This window comes from Amphiura filiformis, chromosome 7 (genome assembly GCF_039555335.1).
Source record: "Amphiura filiformis chromosome 7, Afil_fr2py, whole genome shotgun sequence".
NCBI classification, from domain to species: Eukaryota; Metazoa; Echinodermata; class Ophiuroidea; order Amphilepidida; family Amphiuridae; genus Amphiura; species Amphiura filiformis.
The window spans coordinates 30,277,464-30,300,593 of NC_092634.1; the positions used below are offsets into that span (position 1 = coordinate 30,277,464).

At 35.1% G+C, this 23,130-nt stretch overlaps 1 protein-coding gene and 1 long non-coding RNA gene across 2 annotated transcripts in view; both read right to left on the reverse strand.

The window, feature by feature from the left end:
* Window positions 1-21,191, reverse strand: part of LOC140157002 (uncharacterized) — a 59,656-nt gene extending 38,465 nt beyond the window's left edge. The window contains exons 1-2 of the long non-coding RNA XR_011859620.1: window positions 21,003-21,191; window positions 17,753-17,821 (exon numbers count right to left, since the gene is read on the reverse strand). This is a non-coding gene — a long non-coding RNA (uncharacterized lncRNA). The remainder of the gene's footprint in view (window positions 1-17,752; window positions 17,822-21,002) is intronic.
* On the reverse strand, window positions 6,617-12,535 carry LOC140156337 (uncharacterized). Its single transcript, XM_072179310.1, has 3 exons — window positions 12,364-12,535; window positions 9,196-9,258; window positions 6,617-7,681 (listed from the first exon to the last, which is right to left on the reverse strand). Exons 1-3 carry the CDS (start codon window positions 12,499-12,501, stop codon window positions 7,427-7,429), a joined length of 456 nt encoding a protein of 151 aa, XP_072035411.1. The 5' UTR covers window positions 12,502-12,535; the 3' UTR covers window positions 6,617-7,426.
* Window positions 21,192-23,130: the final 1,939 nt, after the last annotated feature.

Below are 23,130 nucleotides of genomic sequence, written 5' to 3' on the forward strand. Positions count from 1 at the left end.
ATTTACTCAGCTTTTAGAATTACAGAATGAGGCTGGGACACTTCATTGGCAAATGACTCTAACTGGCTCAAAATATGCTAAGGTGTCATATTATAGCCATATATTTTGACATCTTTTTTTTAAAATAATAATTATAGAAATGGAATATTTGCTAGTTTAGTGGCAAGTTTAGGTAGTAAAGACATAGCATACACAATTTAAGTAAAATCCTTTCACTCTAAATAATAAAAAAAAAAATAAAAATAGCTGTAAAAATGCCTATTTTACACTTTTATTTGTAACATGCCAAGAGACGCCTTTTTTCAACAGCTTTTAATTTTTTTATGGATCCTTATAGAAATTCATGTGACCTGTTTCCCAAAATGGTGCAGTAAACCAATCAAAAAAACAGAAAGAGGCATTATGAATTATAAGTTAACAGATCAAAAAAAGGATTTAAAAGTTTGCCTTATGTATGTTACTATTGTCTGTCAAACTTTTGATTGATTTTGAAGTCCCTCAGTTTTTATAAACAAAGACTTGAAGCATAAACTAAAGGGTAAATCTATTGTAAATAACTTCATTTCTCCATATTATAATCAATTTGTAAGTGGCTGCCATCTTTTTTGAACATATAACAATTTTAAAATTTTTCTTGAAATGTCTGTCAAATAGTAACATACGCAAGACGGTGCTGTAATTCCTGCTAAACTAGGGTGATACAGCTAATTATGCTACATGACATAGCATTTAGCTCCACCTAGCTTTGTGGCACTATCACTTTGTGAGGAGAAGCTTTTTGATGACACAATCCATTGTTAAGTGTTGTCTGTCAAACATTTGTATGCATAAGTAACATACATAAGATTTGTATGTGTCTGTCAAAAGTAACATACATAATACGTTTAAAAAAAATTAAAAATCACTTGATGTTCACATTATGATGATAGTTTAGAGTTTATAAAAGTGTTTTAAAACATGTGATTTATAAACTGCATGTGATCTTTATTCAATTTCCCATCTTGAACTACTGTTTTTGCCAAATTATTATTCTGTATGTTACATTTGACAGACATCTTTATGTATGTTATGGCTTGACAGACACACATATTTTATTTATAACAATTTATCCTCCTTATTGTAATATTTGGACACATTTTTTCCCACAATCAGTTGCTGTAGGTCCTACACCTAAATAACCACAAAATACCTTATGTAATACTTAATAAATTTTTATTTGATTGCAGAAAATCATCAAAATTGTGTCTGTCAAATATAACGTACGCAAGGACTAGAAAATTAAATTTGTGAAGTAAATAGTCTATAACTTATCTTTCTTTTAGTGTATTATGAACGATATATGTGCATACTATAATTTAAACCTGGTTGGAGACCAAAAGAAAAGAGCTGGAAAAATAATTGTGTGTTACACTTTTATGACACCTTAGCTTATTTTGAGCCAACTATAAATTGCTGTTCAGAAAATGTTATTTGACATGTTACAATTCATTTCATTTCATTCATACAACATGTTACACAACTACATGTATATTTGTATCTTTTGAATTCCTTTTGGAAACATGCCATAAGGTGTACAAGATCGATAGCTGTGGCATAAACCCTACCTTATACCCGCTATCAAAAATTCAAAGACATAATTAATTAAAAAGACTAGTTTGTATTTGACGTCAATGTCAATCATACTCCCCAGGATCAGTGATTGGTTAGTAATGCATAAAAAGAAGGTTGATTGATCTGGTGCCGATTGGTAAAAAGGAATCGCAGAAACATGGTACCTTCAGGAAAGAAAGTTTCCTATTACCATGGACCTAGCTTTTGAGACGGTTTGTTTGATAGACAGATTAAGTCTTTGTCAATCTAGTCTTAATTCTGTCATTGATTACAAGACAGATATTTAGGCATTTAGTTTTTTAAGGTGACGCTAGATCACGCTCAAGGGCCACAAGGGTTTCAACAGACACCAATCATATATGTGATGCGATCAAGCAAAATCAGTCGGAACTCGGAAATATTGAATTTGAGATATAGCCAAACAAAGGAAATATTTCCTTTTGTTTCCTCTTGTTTTGGAAACTCTTTATTTGGTCATATCTTTGGAATTGGTTGTTCAATTTCATTGGGGTTTTCTGCAAAATCCAGCTTTGTAAATGCTTTTTACAATCCTATAGGAAACTGACAGTTTATTATTGCCGAGCTCTGACTGACTTTGCTTGATCGCATCACATAATATATCCTTAAGAGATACAGATGGACTCCAACATCTCACCATCACCCAATGAGGGCTGATTGAATAACTTGAGTTTTATAAATTACAAGAGGTGCACCAGTCTTTCGCGGTCACCATATTTTGCGGTTAGTAAATGGTACTGAAATTTTGTGCATGTAAATGATTTATTTAATGAATATCTGTATATGAAAACTCAAAATCACAAATATAAGAATTGCTAGGGTTGGCTTTGTGTGCAAGGAAAATTATATCAGGTTTAAATTTAGTGCTTCAATTACTGCGTAAGTGTTGCAATAGGCTTCTGGCGCGTAGCTATGAAAGCACAAGAAACAAAAATGCACATTTTGTGCATGCGTTTGCAGGAGAAGGAGGAGAACCATGTTTTTGTAGCAAGATGGTGGATCCGGGCAAAGAAAAAGTCATGAAAAAGTCTTTTGTAAAATAAACTTCATATATTATCATTATGCATTGCTTTTATACTGGTTTTTGTAAATAAATTACATATATATGTTTTTGTCACATTCATCGCAAATGTTATAAAAGGTAAACAGAAAACATGTAAATGTTGAGTACAATATATAATCCACGGAGGCCAATTGAGGCATATTTTTTGACAATGGAGTTACTATTATAATTATTACATACAAACATAAATGTAATGAAAACCAATGGTCTAGCATACTTGATACAAAACGTTTTCATGACCTTTATACAACCAACTATTCATTATTTTAGTTTAATGTTATTTAAACAATGTTTAAAAGTTTTGTGTTTGCTGGATATTCATATTCTTATTCAGAAGTGCAATACAGAAATCTGAGTTATTCATCTAAATTTAAAAACAGTGCAATATACAAATTATATTTATTTGTTACAACTCTAGAATTGAATACATGAATACAAAATCCCCCCAAGTCCATATTTTGGGCAAATTGAGTTAAGCATGATATGGGAAATTTTGGCTTATACATAGGCTATCATGTGTATAAAAGAACACAACTCAAATTCCCCCTCTATGTGCACCTATTGAGCATGTAAAATCAAGCATGTATGAAATAACAACCCAAGTCCAGGACTTCAGACTTTAAACACATTCATTGAAATCCAGTATGTATGAAAGAACAACTCAAGTCCAGGACTTGTAACACATTTATTGACAGAAAATGACTTCTGAAAAATGGGTTTAATCAAGGAAAGTGTTTTGTTTACATTGCAGTATAGTGTGCATATATACCTATGTGCTTTATTTTGTATTATCTTACTAGTGGACTGGTACTCCTATTGTTATGAGAAAAACAATCCAAGTCCAACATATAATTTTGTCAAAATCAGTTTCCATGGGTGGGTTATGTATTCAGGTATTCAGTTAATTAAATGTGAAACCAATAAGTATTTTTAATGAGTATAAATTAATATTATAAAGTGTGGTGCAATAATTATGTGTAAATTGAATTTTTCACCAACAAATCTGGCATGTGCAAATGGGGGCGTGCAAAGATGCCTGATCCATGTCAAAAGAGGGGCAAGCAATTTTTGGTAGATAGTTTTAAAAATTCACACTGCACACAGAATTATTGCAAAACTTCTGTACAAAGCAAATTATATTACACAATGAGGCACAATACATGTTATTTTCAGATGTGTACAAATTTACAAAAATTTTGGCTACCTGCTATGGTTGACCGAATCTCTTGTTTAAACTTTTCAAGCAAACTTATAGGACATTGGGCTTTATACTTCATTTGAAATCCAAAACAATGTGCACCCACTATATGGACGACAATAGTCTCTGCAACACATAAGAGTGTAGATTTCAAATGGAGTCACCTATTCAGTTAACCCCATTTGAAATTCAAACTCCCTGTGTGGAAGATCATAGGGTGGAAGATTAAGTACATACAGGGTGTGTGGATTTCAACTGGAATAGCCCAATGGGCTATTAATTTTAAGATCCATTGTTTTTAGTCATTGGACATACAGTTCTATCTTCTGGTGAAACACAGATTGCTTAAAATTGTTACGACAGGTCTTTTGAAGTTTAATAGTGTTGGACATCCCTGTATTGAATATATTTGATTTCATTTTAATCAACATGTAAATCTGACATACATTTTTTGCAGATGGGTCAGCAATTGGCTATAACCAAGGTTCAAAATAAACAGGCACCAAGGAGCCATTTACTCAATGGTCATAACATTTGGCTCCTGGTCCACATCAAAATCATATTATAACCAGGCTCTACATGTTTCTAATAGAGCCTGGTAGCTGAAGCAGGTTTTGAATTTAATATGTGTACAACTGAAATTGAAATGACTCTTAGCTCTTTAAAATGGCTCCTGGTTCACTAGATAATCTCAGGACCAGGAGCTGCTTTTTCCAAATATGTGACTCCTGGTCTAGATCTGCATATTTTGAGGCTTGGCTATAACACTGCATGTATGCTGTCATCATCAGCACAAAATTGTAAAGGTCCGTTCATACTACCACCGCATTTGCGATGCTTTGCTTTGCGATGCGGTGCCGCACTGCAGCGTACTGCAAACTACTGCATTGCGATATCACAATACACTTTAACTTGGAAATGCGGCAAGTTGCGTTGAGTTGCGGCAAAAAGTAATCGATATATCGGCATCGCAAAGCAATGAATCGCAAATGCGGTGGTAGTATGAACGGACCTTAAATCATTAACATTTCCTTTCATGTGAAATGATAAGACTTTATAATAAACTTTTTGGATATCCTACAACAAATATATAAATATATATCAGGCATCTTACTGTTTGAAGAGAAAAACCTCATTTCCCTCAGTCACAGATCATCTGTACGTTGCATGATCAGAGATTCAGGGGATGGTGAAGAAAATTCTTAATCACTGTTTCTAATATTTTAACCAATCAATGAACAAAGAATATTATAAATGTTAACAAACAGTGCTCTATATGGAAGATCTGGTTGACTCTATTAGTCCCCTTGCTGAACGTGGGCCTACTATTTTCCTTTTAGTTTCAGGAAAATAGTATAGGTCCACAGTCTCCAATTCACCTTGGGGACCAATAGATTCCACCAGATCCTTCATGACATAAGCAGTAAATATTTGTATAATATTTCATTCTCAATCTCACATCCATGTAACTGTACAGAAAAAAATGTACTATTTAAAATTAAATAAATGACATTTTTATTGATGACCCAACATTTACGTTGCATGAGCTGATGATTTTATTTTGTGTTATCACCTTTTGCTGTGTATCAACATATAACTTTTTGGGGTTAAACAGTACTATTGATTTTAGTATTCAAAATCTTTGAATCAATCAGAAAATCTGAATTTGTAAAACAAAATGTAAAGTGGGATTGTATAATATTATTATCTATTCCAGCTCCAGTGAAACATCATTCATTCCTCTGTATCTATGGATGCATTGAAATAGGTATTAGCATTTTACTATGAAAATCAATATGACATAAATAAATGTGTGACACATGTGATGTGTGAAAAATAACCATGATGTAAACAGACATTCATTTTGAGAAATATTATCTTCAGGGTGTATACTACATCTCATTTTTCAGCATTGGATTCCTGTAGTACAAAACTTTTCCAAAAATGAATACTTTTATTCTCTTAAAAGGGCATTTCGTGATCCACAGCCTCATCCCCACTTTTCTCAAAAAAAGTTGAGATTTTTGTGCAATATTTTTGTACAAAGCTTCTAATGGTGTTATAAAGTTACACTATGATCTTATACCATTTTACCATGGTGGCCTGGTACATCTGAAAAGTGATGTGGACTGAGATTGACAAGTATTTGTACAAAAATTGTGAATATTGAAGTAGTAATAACTAAAAACATCATATTTGCTGTGTAAAATGATTACATGTCACCTACACAAAATTGCAACTTTATAGATTGATGAAATATTTGTGAAAGAAATGCATTATTTTGGCTATGTTGTTCCAATTTAACAACAAAAGTTAAGTTACATGATAAATCATGGAAAAACATTCAAAATTCAAGATATTTGAAACAAAAAGTATATTGATATGAAAGTGTACATGAAAAGGTCAATCATTGCAAATTCCTGAGACTTAAGGTTTTTGACCTATGACCTCTTGAATATCAAAGATCTGCTTGTTTTTGCCTAAAAATTTTTTTTACTATACAAAATGTTAAACTACAGCTGATGTTCTTGCATATATTCAAGGGTCACAATTCCACAATATTTGCAGAAGTCACAGATTGGTCAGATACCATGTTTCCCACCTTTTTCAGTCGTTTTTGATGGCAAAACTTATTATTTTATCATTTTATCTTTTGTTCCAGGGAATTGTCATATATGATTGACTTTTTTAATATTTTACCATTAATATCAATGTATTGGTATATTTTTTATATCAAATATCTTATTTCCATATTTTAACATGAAAAATCATTGAATTTTTTAAAATTGAAATTGGGCAAAATTGTCAAAAAATTGCATTTTCACATAAATATTCCAAAAAAATAATGTAATTTTTGGTTAACATATTGAAATATTTGTCATGTATTCTCAACAGCAAATAGTTATAGCTGTTTTACTGTTTTAAAATATCTCAGCTTAACGCCACTTTTGAGAAATGCCAGCCGGGTAAAATGAAAAGTTCAAGAGTGTATAGAAAAATTTTAACCCCATAAAAAGACTTATCCAAAAATGTTGCTCGAAAATCTTAAAAAGAGCAGATAGACCAATGTGATTTTAGTTTTCTGTTCAATATTTCACATTTTAATTAAACAAAATATTATGTGAAATCTATATATAAAAGTAGTAATCATGCAATGACCTAATGTGGAGTTTAATCAAATTTAATGGTATCATTGTATTTGTACAAATAATCATTTCCTAGCCAATGGCCTTGCTTTACTACCTCTACCTCTGCTGTCCATCTACCTGTTGCTGTAACACAAAATGGCATTCTTAAAATTAAATTAATTATTTCACTTCCTCTGATTGCTGACATTATTTTTTTTATTTTATATTTCCTAACATATCCAACTAATTTCCAATTGTTATTTATATATACTTGAAACATGATTGCATTTTTATCTTTAATGTTATTTTCTTCTTCTTTGATTCTTATCATAATTTCCTTCCCTTTCCTCATTTCCTCCGCACACTTCTTTAATGTCTCACTCCTTTCCTCGACAAGTGTGGATCCGGTTACATTGAACAGTTCAACAAATTTCCTTTCTTTTTTTTCATGGATATAGACTTATCTGCTTTATGAACTATTTTGTCCAACAAATCAATGTCACTGGAATTGGCAGAATCTTTAAAAGCCCTAGTTGTTGGAGGGACTATGGATGGAGTACATGTAGCTGATGAAGTTCCTCTTGCTTGGACTGCAGATGAAGATGCGGAAGATGTGGAAGAGGTAGATACAGTTGGGGCAGCTAGTTGATCTACCACCTGTGCCTGTATAAAATATATGGTAATTTGATGGTTCACATCTTATGAAGCAAATTTATCTTGATTGCACTGATCAATACAATGTATAAATAACAGTCTGGAAATGCATGCATATGGTATTAACAATCCCACATCAACAATTTAATTTGGTAACTTTTCAATGTTCTCATCTGCATTGGCCTCTCTCAAAAACACCAAGAGGCTTTAATTATTTGTGAATGATCAACGCCCGGGGGTGCATTAACGTGTAAACTAAAGGTAGTATGGATAAGTGCGGAGGTCAAGGGTCCCCCTTTCAGGCTCACCGGCATTTCCTTAAAACCACATTTATTGCATCTGCTCCAGTTCTTTGAGCCTCAAAATCTGACACTTGTGGCTCTGCTCAAAATTGGAAAAATTGCGGATTTTTATAGCTCTGGAATATATACTTACTACTTACCTGCTCCCCTTCAAATTTACGCAATTCTCTATGCTCGGGCATAAGGAACTATGTGCAAATGCTATAGGGATAAAGACGGCATGTACAGTGTATAACGTCACACTTTCTAGGTTTATTCATAAGCAAAAAATCAACATCTTGATAGCATTATGAGGGATACACAAAATATATAAATTTTCTTTTCATGACATGATAATCTGTGAATATTTATTTTTTATTATTCTGTGTGCTCAATTAGGGTACTATAGACTTAGCACAATAGCAAATCGATTGTGTATCAGTCTACTCCATTAGGCCCTACATTTGTACTAAAGGCGCAGAATTCCATATGACGATGAGGATTTTAACATACATGTAGTGAGTCTTTTTGCTCCTTCTTATATCAAAACACATTTTATACGGAAAAACTTCAATAACGATTGCATTAATTCATTAACTCTACAAAATGCTTTTCATAAAACACTGCCAACTATTTAACCAACAAGTATACAATTACAATATAGATGACTCAGTTTGTATTCATCTTATAAGGATACCATACACGATTATCGACAAGAGACTCACTTTGGAATGCGATCATGAATTTTGAAGAAAAAAGTTTCCACATGCTTCGGTGGGACTCGAACCAGCAACTCGAAAGTTTGTCAAAGGATGTGATAATGTGTAGCACGCGTTACCATGGAATTGCCCATCAACAAAAGATATTTCAACAGTCATAAAAAGAAATTGTGTATGACATGAATTACACTAGTGTTTATTCCTAGGGCTCCTTGACTTCTTCAAATAATTTTATAATGACAGAGTGAATCCCCAGTCCTCTATAATTCTGCACAAAAGATCGCATCCCCTAAGAAACTTTAATAAATGGGACCAAGTTTTAGAAAGGGTGAAAAGGCGTACAGGAAAGCTTTGTTCAACAGGGGCCCCTTTTTACGCTTTTGAAACATATTTTTGGTATCGTCTGAGAATAATGCACAGTTGACTTTAAAAGATACATGTACCCTTTGCTGACATAACAGGTCACTTAGGCTTACATGTATTTCATAAACAAAATTTAAAACAAATTGAATCCTAAACATACCTTTACAACAGTGTACAGGTATATGACAGGAAGCTTAATGCCTTCACCACGTTCATTGGTTGTCTGAAATGAAAAAAGTACAATATTGTTCCTTTTACAGTGGTTCAGTTATACATGTAGAAGTCATACACAAACATGTACATTTATTTAGACAATGTAAAATTTAACCGTTAAAAAGTGGATGGTGGAGTTGAAGATGGTTATGAGAGATGACTGGATAAGGCCATTACTTTTGCTTCATAACATTTTAACAGGACATGTATTTGCACAGCCCCTAAGAACTAGATCTTCTCCAAAGCCACAGATCAAAAAACTTAGATCATTCTCTCTTCCTTTTTTCTCGGTGACCATTGTCCAGGGTTCGATTTAACTTGTGTCGTGGAGCAAAATGCTTCCCATTTTGGACAACCTGCTACACAAATTTCAGCTTGTATAGCAATTTTTATAATGTAAACATAATTATGCAAATATTATAAGAACATCACCTAAATAATGTTTTCGCTATGCAATTTTTTCAAAGTAAATCGAACCCTGCCAGTGTCTAATAGAGCGATGTTACAGACTTGAGCATTTGCTAATTTCACCTTCTAATTCAAATTCAAATTCTTTGAATTACAATGAAATAAACAATTGATCAAACATGGAAATATGATATTTTCATACTTACTTATAATTTGTACATGACTCTTTACATACCGGTACTGTATAAGATAATCTTCCTCAAGTTACCATTACATCTATGGGGCCTACATCTGTGTGACATGTATGTACTTTTTTGTAGCATTATAGCTTGGTACTCGCCATCAGTAGTTGCGCGTTTCATGTGCAATAATACCAAACCCCTGTTGCCATTGCTGTGACAAGTTTATAAACGCCAAGGCAACAAGCAACAGGTCCTTGGCAGTTTGCTTTGATACAGTAAGAGGATCCGTCTTCTATCTGAAAGGTGAAGTGCCAACTACAGAGAAACGAATTTAATACTAAAAACAAAATAGTAATTGAACATATTATCATAATGGCAATCCTTGGTTTTACTTTCAGGGTTCTTTTTACTTCACCAACACACTAATTATACATGCGGGGGATTGCAGGTTAATGTCCGGGGGGGGGGCACTCATATGTTAAGGTGGTACGGGTATGTGCGGCGGTCAAGGGTCCCTTTTTCAGGCTCTCCGGCAGTTCCTTAAGCCCCAAATTTGGATCTGCTCCAGTTCTTTGAGCCTCAAACTCTGACAATTGTAGCTCTTTAAGCTCAAATTTGGAAATACTTTTGAAATTTTTTAGCTCAACAGCCTATAATTTGGACCTAATTTCAGTTCTTCAAGCCCCTATTTTGCCGCACACCACTACCAAAATTTAAGTTGAGTTCCCCGGGTTAATGTGCGTATCACAGGTTGTAGGGAGTGAATTTGTACAAAATAATGCACACATACTAGTTGTAGTAACTACAATTTTCGAATGTTTGAGGACTTTGAAGCTGTGAGTTCCAATTATTGGAACTACACAGGTACGGGTACTGTGATGTTGATGCACAAGCCCTAGCAGGTGGGAGAGCATTTAAGTCGCATCAATATCACATTATGTATTATTTTGTACAATATCTTGCAAAAAAAAAAGTGATCACATTTAAATCAGTACTGTGATTTGTGCTATTCCCCAGGCCAAAATGAACACTAGCCTAATGAACATGTTCAAAAGCATGCATACTACGTACGCGGAGTATGTGCCTGTCGGTCGGTGCCAATTATTTATTTAAAACCTAAATTTGACTTTGGTCTGTCAATATTTATACGGTATATTGCAAACTGTATTGGAATTGAAATGTGAATTGAAATGAATGCTCAGAATTGAATTGAATTTGAAATTGCTTTTAATTTAATGTAAGGGGCTGTGGCCCTAGGTGCAATAATTATGAGCCCTGGGGGGAAGGTAAAATTGGGGGGGGAGCCGAAAGGGGGCAAGTAATTTTTGGCAATGTTTTAAACAAAAACTTTAAATTAAAAGTCGTACAGCACTATAGCCAAAATAAATTTCTCGATCATGAGAGGATGTACCTTTTGCGTCAGCGTACTTTTCATATCTAGAATAACATGATCGCGCAACCTGCATGACCGAACCTTGACCTTACCTAGCAGCGACCGTGTGATTGGTCAATTCTCAAAAGCAAGTTGGCTCTCATGATCGAGAATTTAATATTTTGGCTATAGTCCTAGACCTTCAACATCATATTCTGAGGAGCGGAAAGACACTAAATTGGTGTCTTATGACCTTTGACATTCTTTTGTGGCGAGTGACATGGTCTTTCAATTCACACCGAGTGTCCTTGACACTCAGGTATGACTATGCTTCAGTGGTCATGAAAGAATTCAAAAGATAACCTCTGGCCCCATTAATCCCGAGCTATTGTCTGAAACTGCTCCTCGGAAGATGTATTATTCTGTCGGTCGGACATCCGGGCTATCTCTAGTCTCGGGCCCAAACTGCATGTGGCTCATGGTTTGTTGTGAACAACAGAAACCGGCTGTGAAGGAGGCTACATAGCGATGTTGCTGGAGTGGCATTCAATTTAGGAAAAAAACGACACTCGACCATGGAATTTAATTTTAAGTTTGTCAGTATATATTGGTAAATCAAGTAAGTTTCTTTCACTCTGAAGACTTAGAGACGGTCGTTTGATTCCACTGACTATTTGCGATCGAAATTTACATAACACCAATGACAGAAATCATCAACAAAAATCGAATCAGGGACTTGTTTTCACTCGAACATCATCAACCGGAAGTGACGTGACACGGACCGACAGAATAAGAACTCATTCTTAACTCAAATGATATTCATATAACGACCAATAGATTTTTTATAAATGACGACTATCAAGTATCATTGAAGACTGAGACTGAGAGTTCCGCGCGCAGTCTAGTAGGTAGTACAGCACACTGTCACTGATATCCACGGATATCACTATCAACATGCATAACGGTCACCTTGACAAGCATTGCAAAATTCTATATTTTAAAAATTCATGAATTATAATATTCCGCTTTCAGAAGCTGAAGCGAATAGCCTTTTGTTTTTGAGAAATTTATCATCAATCATATAGCCAAAAATGGGAAACACAAATAAAACCAAGGATTGCCATCATTTTTAAGCAACATTGTTTATACTTACATCATATGAAAATGAAACTATTGGCTCTATAAAATCGCCCTCCTCTGCTTCTTCTTGGCCTTCAATATCACCCCCCAACAATACTCCCAATGTCTCATCAGTATCGTCCTGCTGGTCCAAATCTGATCTGAATTTCATCACCGTCCATTTACATCTCAACTTAAAAATAACTAAATCCAACCACTCTTTTTGCTTAACTTGCATTAATGTAATTCTGTCAAAAGCTTCCAATATATTCTTCTCCTTCAATTTCACCCCCCATCTATCTAATTCCTTTGAAACTAACTCCATCACGTCTATTCTATAGTGTAAGCTTACCGTCCGTAGATTTTTGAAATCAGCGCCGTCGTCAAATCCTAGTAGAAATCCGTTATCGAAAATTGTTTGATATAAAACGTCAACAAAAGTAATTTTTCTGAAGAGTACAATGTAGATACCATGTGTCAAAATAGCGGCTCGCAGTCACATCCCCTGCTTTGTACGTGTACCCAGGTCACGGTCTGTCTACGTGACGAACAGTCAAGGTCAGAGGACAGCGCAACCTGTCTGCTGCCATGCCGTAATATAGCGTGACGTGTGCACAACAACAGCCTAAAATGGGCATAATGGCTCCGCCCAATGAACCATATCTTCTTCTTCTTCTTGGTTGAGTCGGTAGATACAGATTATTAGCTGCAGTTCACCAACTTTTTGGGTCATGGTCGCGGATATATGGTGCGTGTCTGACGGTGTCTCTATCTAATTGTTCTGTTTGGTTGACTGTTGAGCCGGTTCTTGAAGCTATCAATTGTGCTTGCCTTGATTGTTTCTTCTCCTGTTGCGTTCCACTCCCTAATTGCTCTTGGAAAATAGCTGTACTTGTATGTGTTGAGTCTTGCATAAATTGGTTTATAATTGCTGCTGTTCTTCTTCCTGGTTCTTGTTTCTTTTATTAGCTCCATATGGTCGTTCTTGTTTATGCCCACCATGTTGTTTGTTATCTTATACATCATTGCTAGTCTTGCTTGCTTCCTTCTATCTTCCAATAAATCCCATCCTAACTCCTGTATCATCTTGGTCACACTACTTCTTTGCTTGAAGTCCCCATGCAAAATCTGGCAGCCTTACGCTGCACGGCTTCAAGTTGATTTATTGCTCCATCCTGGTATGGCCCCCAGACTGTGCTTGCATATTCGAGTATTGGCCGCACTAAAGCCATATATGCAGTTTCTTTAACTTCCTTGGTGCAGAACCATAGGTTTCTTCTGAGACAACCAAGCACCCTGTTTGCTTTAGAAATTGTGTTTTTCCTCTGTGTATTCCAATTGAGCTTGTTATCAATTTCTATTCCCAGGTATGGGTGCGATGACACTTCTTGCAGTTTAAAACAAAAAAAAAGTATAATCCATATCCGGAGGTTGCATCTTGTTGCTAATTTTCATTATGTAGCATTTTGCTGCATTAAAGGACATTCCCCATCTATTCTGCCATTCTTCAAGCTTTCTCAAGTCATCTTGAAGAGTTTGAAGGTCCTGTCAATCATCCTTATTCACAATCGCCTTTGTCGAACAGACTTTTACGCAGGTAAGAGCTCGCGCTGTCCTCACTTTCATAGCGGTTAGGATCGACGAGCGTCAGGCCGACACAATCTGGTTGTGTAGGGAGACTATCATTGCGATGCCCACGTTGGAACCATTGGATTACGGAAGAAATATTCATTTAAATACCAGGACTGAAGCAATGTGGCCATTTCTATGTTTGTACCGGGCAAGTGCTAGTTTAGGGTCATAGAGTTTAGGGTCATAGAATTCGCCACCGTCGGCCATGGCCATGATGGCTGCATGCACATATAACGCATTGAGTGCTAAATTCGGAAGCTTTATAAAGACTATATTTTTCACTTGTTTGTCGACAAAGATTCGATGTCGCCAAAGAAAAATGAAACGATAACAAGCCTACAATACACAAGGTATTGGTACATGAGATCAGGTATAAATCTAGGTTACGAGTTACAGTTACTGGAACTACTACTACTCAACTACTAGTACTACTACTGTTTTATTACGTATTTCTTGGCCAACCTGGAACACTTCTATTGCGTCCATGTAGCGTACTAAGCGTATATACACTGTACGGCGCAGTGACCTTGATCATTGATGACCTTAACCCTGCCGTTATGTGATTGGTTAGTTGACAGAGGTCATCACGTACATCGCCGTACTTTAAAATACAGGCCGATATACGGCTGGCGTACAGTACAGAGACATGTGGAAGATGTAAATAATTTTACCGCGATGTTGGCGAAATTTAATGGATCATTTACAATATTTGCACCAATTCATGGATCATATTATATGTTTCTGCTTCTATGAGCACTCGATGATGATTGGGATTACTATCATAACGTGTATGTGCTATGATATGCTGTAAAATCCGAGAAAACGAAGCAGTTGACCGGAGCTGAGTGCTTGACTGTGAGCTAGCTCAAGAATGCAGTTCAAACATGCCTCGTCGAGTTGATTTTTTGTTTGTTGTTTACTTCGTGATTTGCAAGTGTCACTCGCGTATTTACGCGAGTGACACTTGCAAGTCTAAAGTAAACAACAAACTGATTTGATAAACCTTGGATCGATTGCATATTGTGTATTTGTGAGCAGCTCAACTTGCACTTGCAGTGCAGAAGAAATGACTGCTTTTTGCAGGTAGGATTATTTATGCGACACGTACTCGACTGGTTAGCAGGTCAAGGATTTGCACTATTCAAAATCAATGAAGTAAATCATGAAAAACATTGTGTACAAGCGCACTACCCTATGATGATCATGTGCATGCATGTTGAATTTCATGTAATTGTAAGGACAATTTGTAAATTATAATCTGACTTACCTGTTTACACTTCACTCAAACTCCAAGCGGGGAACTCTGGTGCACTGGCATAGGCATCGTCATCTTCAGAGTCCGAGTCGGACTCTTCGCTGCTGCTATCGTCGACTTCAATTTGGAATCTGAAGCTGTTCAATTGGTCCTCCGGTACTGTTGTGTCAATTCTGACTTCATTATTGTACATTTCTTCTTCAAGTTTGATGACATGCTGCTCAGCTTTAGCCCAATTTTCAGGCGTTACATTTGCTAGTGCATTTTCAAGGTGCTTTTTAATATTTCAATGTTACTGTTAAGTATAATTAAAATAAGGCCAAGTAAAAAATAAAACTATTATTATTATTATTATTTTTAGTGTTGTTAATGTTATTATTATTATAAGTATATTATTTAAATTATTATTATAAAATAGGAAACATCCCGGGGAAATGTGATATGTAATTCTCGCTATTTACAATAAGGGCGCCGCCAGCGGTTTGCGATGTAATCGTGATGTATCATGGGAAAAGGTCGACATCCAAGTCCGCGCAATACGAATATTACCATGCTATTACATAGGAACACGTGACAATATTTTTTAGTTTGTCAATATAACGGTATTACACGCAAATCGATAGAGAAAAAAATAATTGTGCACATTTCAAATCACATTATTAAGTATTATTGAGTATCGATTCGCGTGTAACTCCTTTATTTTGACAAACTAAAATAAAAATTCCTTTAAAAAAGGAATGGGCGCCCAACTGTTTGGATACTTTTTTTTCTCTTTAAAACAATAATGTAATATTAGCATAGAAAGAAGTCCATTAATTTTGTATTTTAAACAAAGAATATACGCACAACATTTTATCCCGTACATATCAGAAAACAATAATAAAATAAAATCCAAGCAAATTGTGGTTTTATTTCTAAGCTGGGCATACTTTTAAGCAAAACAGTTGCGAAGTAAATCTAGCAAGACCGACATTAGACGCTCTTTGCAAAGTCAAGCCAAACAAGAGAAATGTGTCTGATTGGGGAAGGTGTTCTGACAATCCAAATAAACTTAGTCCACCTCAAATGACCTGTAACAATTTGTGATTGACATTACTTAATTCACCTCGGATGACTTTGATCTGACATTCAACTTTTTCGTCCTTACACCAATCATATCCATAACAATTTAACTCTTACAACTTCCTGTCAACTCTCTAATTTAAAACTCTAAATTTCTGTCTGTTTGCCTTTTCTGTCTATCTTGTACCATTTATAGTACACTACAGTTTGTTACAAATATTAAGATAAGCAAACATTGCTGGGTAGATAACAGGATTTAGTTATTTATTTAATCCAATCATGGAGGTAGTATAGCTACAACCTTGGCGAAAAATGTTGCCACACCTGAGCGTTAATTGGCCAACATCCTTCCCCGCTCCCCTATTGCAATGTTGATTTGGACAAAATCGTCATCATTTCTACATTACAGTCTCCCAACATTGGAAAATGGGGGGTGGGGAAGGGGCAAGTGTAATCTGAATGTGCATTTGCAACTAGTATACAAAATAATACGGAACTATCACATATTTAGCTTCGATTGCGAGCTTTTAACACCAGAACGTGCTGGTGTGGCCCTGGTGTGGCAACGAATTTCCGCCAGAGTTGTAGAACTACCTCCATGATCCAATCATGGCAATAACGTCAATTTTGGTCGTCAGTGTTTTAAAATACAACAATGTAGAACATGTATAATTAATATGCCGTGTTGTTTGCATACAGTTTGCCGCCCAATTGTGCCACCATATTGCAACTTTGGCAATAACCGCTATATAGATTCTATGGTAATTAGCAAACAAAAGCCATCAGTAGGGTCCTCGTTAATTGATCTTATCACTATGGACCACAATAGTCTCATCCCAATGGCATAGTCCAATAACCTCAATTACATAATCATAGTGCAAAATTTGACCTCAAGTTGCAGAGTATGAGTTTGTGTACCCAAATTTTCAAAGGATGAAAGTACAAATGTATTAGGGCTTAAGAACTGTTCCCATGATAGATGAGCATGTTGTGGATCCTAGTGTATGGTCAAATGTCACCGTCTATCGGGTTTCTAAGGCACTCGGTAAACTGGTTGAACCCATACAAAGGTCAGGATTTATTTGGTGTTTTTATAAATCCTAATTTTGTATTTTAAACAAAGAATATACGCTCACCATTTTATCCTGTGCATATCAGAAAACAATAATAAAATAAAATCGAAGCAAATTGTGGTTTTATTTCTGAGCTGGGCATAATTTTAGCAAAACAATTGCGAAGTCAATCTAGCAAGAGTGAAATTAGAAGCTTTTCACAAAGTCATGCCTATATTTTGGCGCCTCCGTAGAGGGCGCCAAAAATATTGTCACGTGTTCCTATGTAATAGCATGGTAATATTCGTATTGCGCGGACTTGGATGTCGACCTTTTCCCATGTACATGTACATCGGGCATCACAGTGCCGATGATCAATTTTAGCCTGATACCCGCCGATTATTATTTATTGATCAACTTACCTGAGCAGGACTAGGATCGAACACTATGACGTCACACAAAAGTTCAATGCAGAAAAGCAGAGAATAAATCTGGAACGAAGAATATGCGTATAAAAACATCAATTATTACGATCCAACTACATGTATATGAGCTTATATGAGCAATGGCTTAGCCATGACTTTTTCAGAGGGTAGGGGGGGGGGGCAAGGGGGGAAGGCAAATTTCCAAGGGGGAATTTTGACGAAAATTATAAAAAGGTCTCCAACAGGGGGAAAGACTTCTCACAGGGGGGCAGCTTCCCCCGGCTACGCCACTGTCTATGGGATAAGTCAAAATTGGACTATTCCCGTTAACTCCATACACCCCCTATGGACGACATACAAGCTGTTTAACTCCATACACCCCCTATGGACGACATACAAGCTGTTATCAAAATGATTGGTACCCATCAGTTTTCATAATGGATGAGTCTGACTCATCAAAATTCAACATAAGTTCCAAATAATTTGCAGATTAATTGCCATAAGTCATAACTATATAATACATTCTGGACATTTCAAGAGTACCGGTTATCTATATTGTTGTATTTGGAAAAGGCATGCTTTTCAGTACAAACAGTACCGGTAAACTGGGTAAATCGGATCACTCATTCAAGCAACCCCATTTTTGACATTTACACTCCCTGTGTGGAAAACTAAGTGGCAAGTTTTCCGTGAAGTTAAAACACCAAATTCCGCGATTTTCCGTGGGTGGTTTTAATTAAGGGATGGGGTATGAGCCTTTGGACAGTATTTATTGTGGGACATTAAAGCACATCAGACATATCGAATTGCATTCTGAATACGAAGAATGTCCTTCTGATATCAAATAATTTTGATTTTTGAAATTCGCAATGTAATACACATTTTATGGCAAATGATTAAAAATTGATATTTTTGATATTTAACAATACTCGAACGAAGTAAACTTTATAAATCTGATGATATGTACTTAAAGTGTATGTAGGTGGGATGAAATGCCGATGATCAATTGAAAATTTTGACCTTTCGTATTGAAGATATGGATTTTTCCCCAAAAACACAAAAAAAAAAAAATTAGGTCTTTTTGGGAAAAAATCCATATCTTCAATATGAAAGGTCACATACACTTTAAGAATATATCATTGCATTTATAAAATTTACTTTGAGGACTGTTATATATCAAAAATGTGAGAAATATCAATTTTTTTTTATAATTTGTCATAAAATTTGTATTATATCGTGAATTTTAAAAAATGAAAATTATTTGATATCAGAAATACATTCTTCGTATTCAGAATGCAATTCGATATGTCTGGTGTGCTCTCATGTCCCACAAAAAATACTGTCAAAACGCTCAAAATGCTCTTTTCAGATCCCTTAAATACTAAATTCCGAGATGTCATTAAGGGATCTGGAATAAGCGTTTTGACAGTATTTTTGTGGGACATGAGAGCACATCATTTTTCACATTTATGATATATAACAGTCCTCGAAGTAAATTTTATAAATCTAATGATATATTATTAAAGTATATGTAGCTGGGAGGAAAAGCCAACGATCAATTGAAGATTTTGACCTTTCATATTGAAGATATGGACTTTTTTCCCAAAAAGACTTAATTTTCTTTTCTTTTTTTGTATTTTGGGAAAAAATCCATAGGCCTATCTTCAATACGAAAGGTCAAAATTTTCAATTGATCGTCGGCTTTTCATCCCACCTAGGCCTACATACACTTTAAGTATAAGTCATCAGATTTATAAAGTTCACTTCGAGTAGGCCTACTGTTTAATATCAAAAAAATTAATTTTTAATAATTTGCCATAAAATGTGTATTACATTACGAGTTTCAAAAAATCCAAATTATTTGATATCAGAAGGACATTCTTCGTATTCAGAATGCAATTCGATATGTCTGATGTGCTCTAATGTCCCACAATAAATACTGTCCAAACGTTCATACCCCACCCCTTAATTCGTTTAGCAAAAATCATCATCGCCAAATAACACAGTGGCGATGGGCGTATGGAGCAGTGTTAGGCCTAACACATATCCCAGATAGCATGGCAATGGTGGCCCAATGAAGGGCCAATGTTTGAGTTCAATTGGCCCAACATTGGCTGACAGTATTGGGCCAATCACGTTTTGCTCATGAGCCCAAGGTTGGCTCAATATTGGGTTTGGGCCAATGTTGGTCCCAGCTTGGCCCAAACATTGTCACAGTTATTGAACCAACATTGGGCCTGTACCCATTTCTTATTGGCAAACAATTGGCTGCCAATGTTTTAACAATATGTAATTTAAGTATTGGGCCAATATTGATGCAATGGATTACTTTAATTATTGGACGTTATTGGCTCGGGAAAAGACGATATGTATCATCTCTTGCCCCCTTCGCGGTAAGAGAGGAACACTACGACTCATCAATAGCCATCAAGAGTATTTGATAGCATGGTGACACGTACTTTAGAAATTATCTTTAAAAGTATGGTCTTAGAATTGAAATTGCCGAAAATTCTTGTGTATTTTCTTTAAAATAAATAATCCGTGGTGTTAAATAGCGTTTGCCCTGCGTTTTATCATCCGTGGTTTTGTTTCCTATTATTTCAACTTAGTATAATATTTAGGATTTAAATAAGGTCTTTTAAACACTAGTACTCATCACAATAATTATTTGTTACCATATTGTTACCCAATTTGTTACCGAAATTGGTGTGATAACCTATATTGGCTGCCAACATGATGCCAATGTAAAAATTGCCAATTGAAAGCCAAGATTGGCCCAATATTATATACTGATGTAATGCCAATCAAACGATATATAAAAGGCCAACATTAAACCAATGATTTGTTTATTATTGGCCCGAGATCAGCTGCCAATGAATGGTGAGCCAATATTGGCCCAATATTAAATACTGATGTAATGCCAATGCAACTTTTTGCCAATATTGGCCCAATAAGTATATGTTATCTGGGATCATACATTACTCACAAACGCTAAATCTGAATCAACTGAAATTTTTGGGAATTAGTTTTTTTCGTAATACTGAAAAAAGTTATAAAAATAAGATGCTAGAATCACAAAACACTCCTTTACACCTTTACAGACAAAATGCATATTTTGTATGAAAAAATTTCATTTTCATTTTCATTTTTTTAATTAAAATTTCTCTATTTTCGCTGCATCACTGAATAGGCCTTTGATTATATAATAATCAAACACTTGTGGAAAGAAAAATAATCAAACACTTACCTGAACTGAAAATGGATTGCAGCGATGGACTTGTAAAAGCCAGTCAAACTTGAATCGGAGACAAATATATAGCTAGCTGTTAGCTTCTGTTGCTGAGCCCATGCAGGGTTGAGCCAAAGACGATGTGATGAATTTCGGATCATGACCAATCATTTATACACAAACCACAGACCCTTCTTTTTTCTAGGGTCTGTGCACAAACACAATAGAAAAGGATAACTTGTTATTATGCAAACAAGAAATGTCTTTAAAACGACAACGCCATGGATGAAGATCATGTTTCATAATTTTGCATTGCAAGTACTTGGAAAGCTAGTAAATTTAATGTTTGGCACAACTAACCGGGTGCGAAATATTGGCATTTATTGGTAAATACCACCAATGACATACTAGGAAATACTCAAAATTTTCATGTCGAAAGCTGAATTGGAAAATGTGTGCTAAATTGGTCTACATTTAATTCATACTTGTAACAAACGGCTCAATTGAAATCACATCCTCTGAGTTTTACAACAATCTATATTCAGATTTGCTGCTTAATAAAGGGATTTCATATCAACCACATTTCATGACAATCCAACTATCTATTATCAGTAACTGTTAACCTTGATATGACCTTGATGGTTTTTGGGCGAGAAATGCGGAGCATTTCTCGCCCTTTGCGCTGGGTTTTGACATACATATTGGTCACAGCGTTGCAGAAAATATTCGTGCTGTCTATATACTCGGGAAATTACAGAGGCGAGAGTGTTCATGAAAATTTGTAATTATTACTTCATTTTGATATCTAATCAGTGCTATAAAGTCATTTTAGGCAGCAATGTGTTTGTATTAAAAGAAATAATAAAACATGTTGTTGTAGAACTAGAATTACTTTTATGCAAATCCGAAAGTTGCAACAGATTATTTTCATTTCTTTGTTTGTCAAGCATGATTGCCAGTTTTTACGTAACATTGGGTGCAAGGTACCACTAGGGCGTAAACAGATTAATTTACCGCGCCTACTGAATGTCGGTCACCGAATCAACTATTCACACACCGGATTTATTTGTCAACCTCACTGAGTCAATTAATTTATGTCAACATGTCCAGATAAGAGCTGGCTATCTAATTCGGAGATCGTCTTTGTTTACTAAAGAGATTACTGGGTACTAGCATTGGTTTGAATTACTTTGCGGAACTTTTTACGGTGAAAATATATTCGATTTGTAAGAAAACGAGAGTATGTTTGGCCGTTTCAACGAATGAAAACGAGTGAGAATTTCAAAAGTTATGGTTTGAAGAAAATATGACATTAAAAGTTATATGCCAGGCCTATAATTGTTTCCACAGCATATTAACGAATAAAATCTATGGTCAGGCGTTCATACATTTGAAGACCTCCTGGAGACCAGCACAGCATGAGATGCGAGTGTATTGATATTACATGATTAAAACATAGACCCTATTTCCAGGGTCTATATGATTAAAACCTTTATGGACGTAAAAGTCAAAGTAACAATATCCTATATCCTGTATCGTTTTATGGATAAAAATGACTCAAAATGTCATTAATGAAATAATTGATTTCTTAAACATCAATTTTGTTTTTTCAACGGGAAAAATTCGATGCAATTTCAGGGCCTATCTATGATATGGGCATAATTTATACATGTAGGCCTATTGAACAATATACCCCCATTTGACATGTATTAAAAATAGGTAGGTAAACAAATGAATTATTGTATTAGTCTATCAATTATAAATAAAATGATTTAAGTGAATCCACCTTTTCTTATTTGATCATGTTGATAATTAAATAATTATTATGGCATTCAACAAAATGATTGAAGAGAAAACACACAATGCAGACTATAGAATTCATAGCTTCGCCGGAGTATCGGACTAACAACCAACACATTCAAAAAAGTTTAAAAGTTAAGATTGGAGCATGGAAATAAGAGACATTCTTACTTCCATGATTGGAGTGAGCAGTCTTTATGTGCTATAGTAAGTATACATTGCGAATTAATATAAAATTAATGCCATGTATAAGGCAAGTGGCAGTTTTTAGCCAATTAGCTACAAACTGCAGTGTATTTCTTAATATTAATAATGTGCTAAGGGTAGCCTAAAAGGCAGAAAAGCA